Raw genomic sequence first — 11,267 nt, 5'->3', positions numbered from 1 at the left:
CAAAAGCGGAGCTCCCCACTAATTTAATTTTGACTAGAATTTAAACTGTAAATAATAAACTTTTCCCTTGATTAATTTTTTTTCTGAAGTTGCGTAATTAATTATTGCCAGTTACTATTCGTGTTAGACGTCCGTGGACAAGCGCTTTTTTCTGCCCGCTTCACTGACCGTTGGTTTTAGTCTGCGTTTCAAAAGTTCTGGTCGCGTGGTAATGTTTTTTGGCTCTTCGGTTTAACACTGTTCACGTGATGCCATTTTGGTTGAGACGAATAGTATGGGAGTATTCCGAAGTTATTCCGAAGCAATGCGAAGGCAATCCGAAGGCTATCGTGCGGCGCGAAAAAGAAAGTACTGGTCAGCGATCTCCACGAAATCCTCATCAACTGCAAGGTCAAAAGCTCGAAGCGGATGAGTTGTTCTATTTCGTGCTGCCGTGATGTATATGATCAACGACAGCAGATGGAAATTTTACACTCCCAGATTGAAATTCGATTTTCGCCATTCAAATGTTGCCACTATGTACGTGCCTGAGAGTAGAGCGAATTCTGAAAACATTTGATGTACTTTTATTGACTTGTAGGTTGAACTGCACAGGAATGGAGGCCAGCATCTCGGTCGCTTAGCCGATTGCGCTGATTATCATTAGACAAGAAACCTCCGTGATGAAGTTTTTATTAAATGTATGTAACGAATTTTATTTTCTCATCCTGCAATCGGTGAGTATCTGAAATTTTCTAAACTCTTTCAATTTTCCATCGACAATCACACATACGCGTGTTCTTGCAAAGAAACCATAAGCTGATTTCAAAGGAGAGCGCTTTTATAATCTTTTTCACTCCGGCGATTTAGCTCATAAAGAAATCCTTTTCTTTTATTCAGTAAACCGTTTTTGAAAGATTCCTTGTTACGTTTCGCTTGCACTTAAATTTATGTATTATCTGAATTATCTAAATTATTTGCTTTCGTTGTATTTCTTTATATCTAAAATAAAACTCGAGTTTTTTATAGTTGAGTAATTGCAATTTTGGCGGGAATTACCTTGCCACCCGCGTTTATCGGCGATGGAGCTGCCGTATCTGCCACTTGCCGGACGGGTTGCTGCGGGATCTTGAGATGTGAGTAGACCACGGTTTTCTTTTTTTTATTATTTAATTTTAGTTTGTATTTTAGCGTTGTAAGAAACACGACTAATTTTTTAAAAACTGTCTCCAATCGATTTGGCCAAAACTAGTACAATTATTTTAAAAGCCTATTTAAATTTTCTTTTCACACCGATCCCTCCTTTAGAGAGGACGCAGAAAAAGACAAACACCGCAAGAAAAGTTGCACGAAGAAAGCAAAACGCCAAGGAAATTACACAAACAAAGCAAGAAAATTATGCAAACAAAGCAAGAAATTATACAAACAAAGCAAGAAAATTATACTAACACCGCAACGTCGCAAAAAAATTACAACACAAAAAATTTGACAAAACTGTTTCCACGCAGTACAGTCAAGATACTTATCATTGAAAAAGGTTTGGGATTGTCGGCTTAATCGTATCAATGGTTAAATTAGTACATAAAATTTTATGCTAAAATTTATCGAATGTGTTTGTGAAGATATTAGATGTCAAGGATGTATAATAGTATCTGTATGGTCGGAAAGGAAAATTTTTAAATGTAAAGCCAATTTTAAAAAAAGAGGAAAAGAGGTCCAGGTCCATACGTTTTCCAAGCTCTTAACAGGAGTAATAGACCCTTCCACAGTTTCTATATAGCTACCATATTTAGTTTGTAATTTACAAAAGTTTCAGAATGTCAACCGTCAAATTTTCGAGTATCAAACTCACAATTTTTCCATACATTTACTGTAAAATTTGCCGTGTTTGCCCCCCAACCAAGATGGCATCAGAAACCGTCGAAAGGTCTATTGTCAGGGAAGTTTAACTTAGTATAGTTGTTAAATACCTTGTATTGTTTTTTTTTTTAGAAACATGTAACTGTTAACCGTTTGTTTTTTAACATGTGCTGTACATTTTATATTCTTTCTTTAAAGCAAACTATCAAGTCATTCTGGGATTTGTTATATAACGTGTAATTTATTTCTAACCTGATTATCTTTGCTAACAAAGAAAGATGAACAGCTACAGGCAACTTGCACATGACAGGTGGCTTTCCGTCAGACAATCCCAAAGTAAGTTTCTTTCTGGGGAAAGGGATATTGTTGTAACATAGTAAGAAAAGGTTTATGCATGACATGTAAAAAGGGTAAAAATTATACCATGGTGTGGGACAATAGGGCATAAAATTGATCGTGATATAAGACAATAGGGCAAAAAAAAAAAAAACAGATGACATGACATATGAAGGTAGCTTGAATTTATTACCTGATTTTAGAATATAATTCTGCGCTTTCAACTTTTTGTGGCACATGAATTTGGTTAACATTTGTGCGTGAAATGGGGTCATGACTCCCCCCCCCTACTTTTCTCTTTAACTTTTTTTTCCAGTTTTTAAGTGACCGCAATTTCTTTATGATTCCTGCAGATGATAATGGAAATTGTGGGCAGCATGGTAACAATGGTCAGGTCCAGCCAAGGGGGGTAGTGGGATACCAATATACCCGATATTTTTGCCCTGGGATACCTGAAAACTGCAAAAACGTTGATACCATACTACTAAAATATTTTTATTAATTAAAAGTCATGTCTGATAACAAAGGCCCCATGTGTCAAGGCCCCTTTTCCGAGGTGGGACTCTCCCAGAGAATGCAGAGAGTTTGAAATCTGGAAGATTGAAAATGCAAATTCCAGCATTCTGGGCATAAAAAAATCCTGTTGATGATGTGTCATAATCATATAAGTGGCTTATAACTATCTTTTGTCATTAAACATTTTTAAACTCCTTTTCATGTGCACAAACAATAAGTTTTGCATTTGCAAACAACCTTTTTCAGGAGTTTTGATCCTCTCCTCCGAAACAAAAACAATGGCCCTAATCCCTAATAACAGCTTTGAAAAGGACACCCCCTGGATGTTTTCCAGTTTTTAAGTGACCACCATTTCTTTATGATTACTGCAGATCGTTATGGAAACAATGACCGTGGAAACAATGGTGAGTGTTTGAATGACGCAATATATCTTTATAACTAATGTTTTCCAGTCTTTAAGTGACCGCAATAATATTTATTTCTTTATGATTACTGCAGAGCATTATGGAAATAATGGCCGTGGAAACAATGGTGAGTGTTTGAATGATGCAATATCTTTATAACTAATGTTTTCCAGTTTTTAAGTAACCGCAATAATATTTATTTTTTTATGATTACTGCAGATCGTTATGGAAATAATGGCCGTGGAAACAATGGTGAGTGTTTGAATGATGTAATATCTTTATAACTAATGTTTTCCAGTCTTTAAGTGACCGCAATAATTTTTTTTTCTTTATAATTTCTGCAGAGCATTATGGAAATTATGGGCGTGGAAACAATGGTGAGTGTTTAAATGATGCAATATCTTTATAACTACCGGTAATGTTTTCCAGTTTTTAAGTGACCGCAATAATATTTCTTTCTTTATGATTACTGCAGATCGTTATGGAAACAATGATCGTGGAAACAATGGTGAGTGTTTAAATGATGCAATATCTTTATAACTACCGGTAATGTTTTCCAGTTTTTAAGTGACCGCAATAATATTTATTTCTTTATGATTACTGCAGATCGTTATGGAAACAATGATCGTGGAAACAATGACCGTGGAAACAATGACCGTGGAAACAATGGTGAGTGTTTGAATGATGCAAAATCTTTATAACTAATGTTTTCCAGTTTTTAAGTGACCGCAACAATATACCGTATTAAACGCCGGACCCCGATTAAACGCCGGCCTAGCTCATATAAACACCGGGTCAAAATTGCTAACTGTTTAAATTAAACGCCGGGGGCGTTTGTTCGAGGTTCTGGCGTTTATTTGAGGTCAAGCTAACGAATCTATTCTTTTGAATGGCACTGCTATGATATTCTAGTAGGGTATGCTGCTTTGGAAATTTCAATAAACGCTCAAAGGAAAAGTCAGGCTGTTAACAACAAAATAAAACCTAGCTACGTGTTACTGTCTTCACGACTGACGCATTTCCTTTCTAACTTGTGTTAGTGCTCACAGTCGTTGAAATATCGAGGATCCCTCCTGCGTTTGTTTATAAGTTGGGGGAGGTCGTTTAAAAACAAAAAAAGAAGTTGGTGGCATTGCTGTGTGTGAACTTAAAACTCTGTGCCGATAACCTCTACTTGCATGCTCCTTTATAGTTTACGTTCATATACCCTTGATGATCTCTCTGTCACAAATCTTGATTGCAACATAAACATGTTCCATAATAATGTATTTTTGGTTAATAAATAACCTTTGGATACACATGCAGGGACAGTTTTTCGGGGCAGAATGAAGGGGGAAATCATTCCGCCTTGACAAACAGCCCTTTGGTCACGGAGATCGGTAACAAAAAGTCAATCTGAATAATTGATAGAAAATTGCAGTCCGTTAATAAACGCCGGCCTCAAATAAAGGCCGGGTACACCAAGCCAAGTTTGAAATAAACGCCGGGGGCGTTTAATTGAGAAAATACGGTAATATTTCTTTATTATTTCTGCAGAGCGTCATGGAAATAATGACCGTGGAAACGATGGTGAGTGTTTGAATGATGCAATATATCTTTATAACTAATGTTTTCCAGTTTTCAAGTAACCGCAATAAGATTTATTTCTTTATGATTACTGCAGAGCATTATGGAAATAATGGCCGTGGAAACAATGGTGAGTGTTTTAATGATGCAATATATCTTTATAACTAATGTTTTCCAGTTTTCAAGTAACCGCAATAATATTTATTTCTTTATGATTACTGCAGAGCATTATGGAAATAATGGCCGTGGAAACAATGGTGAGTGTTTAATGATGTAATATCTTTATAACTGTTTTCCAGTCTTTAAGTGACCGCAATAATTTTTTTTCTTTATAATTTCTGCAGAGCATTATGGAAATAATGGCCGTGGAAATAATGGTGAGTGTTTAAATGATGCAATATCTTTATAACTAATGTTTTCCAGTCTTTAACTGACCATTTTCATTTTCATTACTTTGAACAGAAAGGAAACGCAAAGCAAATGCACAACAAAAGTGTAAGTCTTTTCCACTAGATAAAAAATAAGAGAGATCTATTATTTTGATTATTCAGAAATTTATACAATTCTGTGAAATAAAAGAAAAATGAATGTAGACAGCTGTCAAGGACATCTTTTAAGAGGTCATTCTTAACTACTAATTTGTTGCTCATTTGAGTTTCTGGCCTTTATTTTTTAAAAGCCAAACCTCTGGATACTACGTACAGATGAGCTTTTTGCACAATTCAGTTCCATTGAATAGATCAACCACCTTAAAGTATTTCTAATAATGGCCATATATATTTGACTAGTCACATCAAAAACCTTTTTAGTATAATACCACACAAGTGAATATTCCTAATATATGCATGCACTGATCAGTTAATTCAGAGGTAATAAGCTTTATTTAATACTGTTCACCTAACAGCAGGTAAAGAGAAACAAACTGCCTTTGTGTCGCTTTGTTTACCAAAAGTGATGTTTTGGTCTGCTAGTTATTCAACTTGTGTTGTATATACTAATACAATTGTTCACTGCAGTGTTGGTGAACGTGGTGGATATAATTAACCTTGCATGCAGCTTCATGCATGACTCAGTAAAATATTAATATGATCCACTGCTATTCAACTCCACTTCCGGGAATATTTGTTAATATTTGAAAATCGGCAATTGCCTTTTGTGGCCTCCTGCTAGTCCCACTGATTATTAATACTATAGCCATAGTACTTCGGAGTTCAACTTGTCATGAAGTGTTGTCAAAAATTAATGTACCAGACCAGTGTTGACAAAAACATACCTTTCACATTAGTAATTGCAATTGAGCAGGGGATCGATCCATAGAGGCAAATGGTGGAAATAAATTATGTTACAGTATGGTTAAATATGTTGCTTAAATTTTTGTTATTTTTGTTTTTAGTGAAATGCTTCTCTTGTGGTGGAGAGGGGCACATGATGAGGCAGTGCCCCTCAAAACGGAGACGACAGCATCATCAAAAGGAGAAACCAGCCACTGTCAACTTAAAATTTTTTCTTTAAAAAATTAAAGAAAAAATTTTAAGTTGACAGTCGCTGGTTTTTTTGCTTATGAAATGAAATCAAGTTGAACTCATATGAAAGGCCTTTCAAAGTGAAGAAAATGGTGTTTTCATTTTCCTGATATCTTTCTTGTGCCAAGTTAAAGTTATGTTGCTTTAGTATTTAGTATTTGTCAAACTTATGACGTCATCAGTCACCTAATTTCCATAATACAAAATCGTTAATTAATCTCTGGAACCAGAAAAGAAATCAGAAAAAGGGAAACTTCATCTTTCTTCATTTTGAAAGGCCTTTCATATGAGTTCAATAAGCACTGAGTTTAATAAGCACTTTAATAATTAAACAAATTGTAAGTTTACAGTCAGAGAAAAAAATTAACAATTTTATGAAATCCTTGTATTTGGCCTGCAAACATTGCAACCTAAGGGGGACATGGTGCCCGGGGGGTACTCAGGCTTGTAAATGACAGGGATGATCGAATGGAGGCAAAACTCATTACCCCTAAAAAATCCCTGAACCAAATGTACCCCCTCCAAAAAAACCTTTTTCACCCAAAAAATTACTCACCCAATTCTGCAACCCAAAAAATGTCAGAATCGAAAATTTCAAACCCAAAAAAATTCCTATCATCAACAAGCTTGAGTACCCCCTCTGGGAAATGGTGGGACCTTGACCTGAACATCAATCATTGCAAAAAAAAATAGCTAAAAACACAAAACTGCATTATGTAACAAACTTAAAATAATTTGACATATCAATTGCTTGCAATTGGATAGCAGCCTTTGTGCACTTTTATACAAAATGTACAGATAAAGAGATTTTAGAGTTAAACAATCTGTTCTGTTATGGTACATCTTTAATGATTTTGTTTCACAGAACATTTCTGTACTTTTAAAATCTTTTGAGATCACTGCAACACCAGAAGCTACAGTTTTATTAACCACAAAACCCCATGTCCCCCTCATTTGCTTGATATTTTTTTATCATAAGTCATAATAATTAATTCTTCTGACTTTTGACATTTAAATCATTGAAATTTGTAACTTTGAACAATAAATTGGACCATTCAGGTGTCTTTTCTTTTTAGTTTCTGGGATTTGTTCTTCACATAGTAGAAAAGCGTACTATTTAACAAATGGTAAACGTCACAGTGTGCACTATTGAGTTACAGATGCACGCGGGAGGTTGCTAAGCACGAAAGAAGCGTAAGAGTCGCCCGAGGCGATAGCCGAGGGCGACTCTAGCTTCTTGAGTGCTTAGCAAACCTCCCAAGTGCATCTGTAACTCAATAGTGCACGCTGTGAAGTTTACCATTTGTTTTATAGCACAACTTTAAGGTGATTTATTAGTTTCTTTGAGGTAAAAGTGCGCGCGCTTATTTGAACAATTGGGTGTAGTGCTCGCGTAAACGCTGACGAAAACCTAAAAGAAAAAAACAAACAATACAAAGTTTTGAATTATTTCAAACTTGCATTATACCTCAATGTCTTTCAGCATTGTGGAGAAATGGTTTTTCTTATGTTTAGCTTTTCAAATTCACAGGAAAATCAAGAAAACAAGTAAAAACTTATGAAGTAGTGGCACTTTCTTGTGCCATGTCGCAACAAATCAGCGCGCGCGCTCAGGTTGAAGCATACGTCAGCGTGCACCCATGGGCAAATAGTAGACGCTAAATTAACCAATCAGGAACGCGCGCTTTACTTTAGTTGTGCTATAATATTGTTTTTTTTTTTTTACAAAATTAAAACTTGAAAATGTTATAATGTACAGTTTTTGTCATTTCATGTTGTCATATTTAAAATGACACCTAAATATTTAATAGTTTGACATATAATAAATTGAACCAATATTTTATCCTATGAGATATGTTTGGGTCTACATGCAATAAACTTTTCTATCTGCATTTTTCCCAGTGTCATAAAAATATATCATATTAAGGCGATTTACACCATGTGATTTTGCTGCAACAATTGTTCCACAAAAAAAGATGAAACTCTTGAAGAATACATAAGCATGTTCTTTAAACTTGGCATCATTAATTTAAAACCCAAGACTCAATGTGACACCTGTCCTGCCATTGCCATGGCAACAGTTTTGTTGCAAATACAGTTGAATCCCGATATCTCGAACCCTCAGTAACTCGAACTCCCGATAACTCGAACCTTTTTCGATTCCCCTTTAGGTCATTTTCTTACTAATTTTACCCTCGATAACTCGAACTCCCGATATCTCGAACCTTTTTCGATTTCCCTTGAAGGTTTGAGTTATCGGGATTTGACTGTACCTATTTCAATTAATACTCACATGTTGAGTTTTTGCTTAACCAAAGATAATCCACTCCCATGCAACAAGCTAATGAGAAGAGTAAGGGTAATATGGGCATCATGTGTGTTCCAACCTCGACGCTCTGTCCTACATTTAAGGGTGCAAAAAATGGAGATGTATTTGGTTTATGACAGAGACTGGAACCAAAGTGTTGCCATGGTTACATCATAGTATGAGCCATCTTATAGGAAGGTCACTGTTGATGCCAAGTTTCAAAAATATCACTCTAATCTTTTCAGAGATCTCCTTGATAATTTTTGAGATCTATCTTCTAGTGAAATAATTTGACGTCACCACTTGAATTAACCCACTGCAGAACCATTCTGTCTTGTCGCATGTACTTTACCAGACAACCTTTTTAGATTTCCTGTTTATAAGGGTAAGGGTTACAGGGTACCAAACCCCCCCCCTCCCCCCCAAAAAAACCAGAGAAATATATTGAGATTGACAACTTCCCTCCTCCCCAAGAAATATTTCGCATGCATACTTTTGCAATTGCTTTTGCAATGAATAAGGTACAAATTATTGCACATTTTAGTAAAATATGATATATCGAGTTGTTGTTGTGAAATGTTTGACTGGAAATGACTCGCTATAATGTAAACAAAATGACGCCAAGAGCGTGTTCGCAATGTCAAAAGTTGACTGTAGCTTATATCTGCGGGCGGGTGGCCTAATTGACTAATGCTGGGTTTGGTTCCCCATTTGGGCTCCTCAAAGAGGTTAAGAGGCACTATGTACTGCTAAGGCATCATAATTATTTGTACCAAATGTTTGTGAATTTAAGATACCTTGAGGTGACCTTTTACGATCTATACCGTCATCATTACATTTTTCACCCGAGCATTTATTTACTTTTAACACCTCATAAAAAGTGGGGGTGGGGGTGCTTATTCAAGAAAGTTGAAAACTATACAATTTTTATACCTAATCGTACCTTTTTGGTACGCTTCGGTAGCATATCAGGCGAGTTTGGTCGAGCCATGGCTCGTATTTTGGCGAGATGCAGTCGAGCCAAAATACCCATAGCAAGACCAAACGAGCCTGATTTGCTGCCAAAGTGTACCAAAAAGGTACGATTAGGTATTTACCGTACCCAAATTCAGCCAAAAATCTGGATCTGTTGAAGCCATGCTTGTAAGGTACGTACTGCAAATTGTGTTGACTTGGTCTTTAACACTTTTACAAGTTCCTCTTCTGCTTTTTTTTTTTTACTCGTTTATTTAGAGTTTCATTCTCTAAATTTTCAAAATTAAAATAAAGCGACAAATTTTGAAATTCTGACTCAATTTTTTAGTCTCAATGTCTCAGTACTCGTCGGCAAACATCGTGCAATTGGCATATGTAAATTTCTGCAGAACATCCAATGATAGCTCAAATTGCAAGAAATAAAGAAAAATGGAAAGAGCTGGAGCCAGCAGGTTATTTTTTGTGAATAATTTGTCAACTACGTATTTCCTCTACTTCTGTCTTCAAAGTATAATGAGTGTTCATGCTTTTCAAGTTCTCACTGTAAATAATGGCGAGTCTAGGGGAGGAGGGGTCCCACCTTATTGTTTGACTAAATAGAGGCCCAAATGGCCACAAGTAAAATTTTGTTGAAAAGCAGGCCCCTTCCTTATTCTAGGGCCTGGAGGCATGACAAGCCATATCACCGCACTTAGCCAAAGCTCTGGATCCACTTCTGTACATGAAGTTTAGAAATGGGCCATGAATTAAAGATAAAAAGTTAACCATTACTCAAAGTCAGGCAAACAAAGTAAACTCTGAATTCATTTAATATCAGAATTTATTTTAATCATCTAAGTACTAAAGTTATGCCAGAGAGAGTTCTTTCTTACCAGTAAACAAAATTTACTTAACAATGCAAAGTCAAATTGTCTATAATAATTTATGATACATAGCCTTTCAAACCTTCGATGACAAATTAAAACCACAAAAATGGACTTTACAACCTGCTATTGTGCATTATTGTATATACAGTAGAAACCCGGTAACTCAAACTTGGATAACTCGAACAACCCCCTTAACTCAAGCTAACCTCGATTTCCCTTGGATTTGAACCCCCTTTTAGTCTTATTCAATCAACCCTGATAACTCGAAACCCCGCTAACACGAACTGTTTTTCGTTTTCCTTCAGAGTTCAATTACCAGGTTTCTACTGTAAATAAATAATTTATTTCTACAGCTGTATGTTAAATTGGCCTGGTTCCTAGGCAGTGATGAAAGTAACTGTTACTAAGTTTACCCAAAGAATTTGTTTGAAACACTGAATTAAACAGTTATTTTGGCAGAATTTCTGACCGAATGATGAGATGGTGACAATATAATATTCCCCTGACTAACAATTATTTGGATCAGGTTCTGATAGAGCAGTTTTTACTAAGTGTCAAAATCATTTTTTTTTTTGCTTTTGAATTACTTCTACCTATATACTTGGTGTTTTGTTTAAACAACTTACATCACTTTTTTTAGCCAATCAGAACGTAAAACCTAAACCAATTGTGACTTGCTCATACACATTTTTCTGTGCTCCGTGCTTAAGACATACACTTATTTTCTTGGAGTTTTTTTGGCTCACTGGATTTTATATCCCTTTGCGGTTGACAAGAGTAATTACTTTGGTTTTGTGTTATGACACTTAATGAAAAACTGTCCTAGCCATAATTTATCTAATAATGAAAGACTAAAGGTAGGTATACGTACCATTATTATACATACCAAAGCCATGTTAAAGCTCCCTCAGTATTTTTATTTCCTGGGCTGAGT

The 11,267-nt window shown here is 35.7% G+C and overlaps 1 protein-coding gene across 4 annotated transcripts; it reads left to right on the top strand.

Moving 5' to 3' along the window:
* Nucleotides 1-1,203: 1,203 nt before the first annotated feature.
* LOC144635293 (uncharacterized) lies at nucleotides 1,204-7,259 on the top strand. 4 transcript variants are annotated; one of them, XM_078494400.1, is made up of 13 exons: nucleotides 1,204-2,175; nucleotides 3,063-3,095; nucleotides 3,190-3,222; nucleotides 3,315-3,347; nucleotides 3,440-3,472; nucleotides 3,571-3,603; nucleotides 3,702-3,764; nucleotides 4,632-4,664; nucleotides 4,759-4,791; nucleotides 4,886-4,918; nucleotides 5,006-5,038; nucleotides 5,124-5,156; nucleotides 6,055-7,259. In XM_078494400.1, the coding sequence occupies exons 1-13, from the start codon at nucleotides 2,118-2,120 to the stop codon at nucleotides 6,171-6,173; spliced, it is 570 nt and encodes a 189-aa protein (XP_078350526.1). In that variant the 5' UTR covers nucleotides 1,204-2,117; the 3' UTR covers nucleotides 6,174-7,259. The 4 variants fall into 4 exon arrangements, with proteins under 4 accessions (XP_078350526.1, XP_078350527.1, XP_078350528.1 ...); XM_078494401.1 differs by lacking the exon at nucleotides 3,571-3,603; XM_078494402.1 differs by lacking the exon at nucleotides 4,759-4,791.
* The last annotated feature ends 4,008 nt before the right edge of the window (nucleotides 7,260-11,267 follow it).

The sequence above is a fragment of the Oculina patagonica genome, chromosome 13, assembly GCF_052425735.1.
Source record: "Oculina patagonica isolate OP01 chromosome 13, crgOcupat, whole genome shotgun sequence".
Classification (NCBI taxonomy): domain Eukaryota; kingdom Metazoa; phylum Cnidaria; class Anthozoa; order Scleractinia; family Oculinidae; genus Oculina; species Oculina patagonica.
This window is presented reverse-complemented; position numbering and strand designations above follow the sequence as displayed.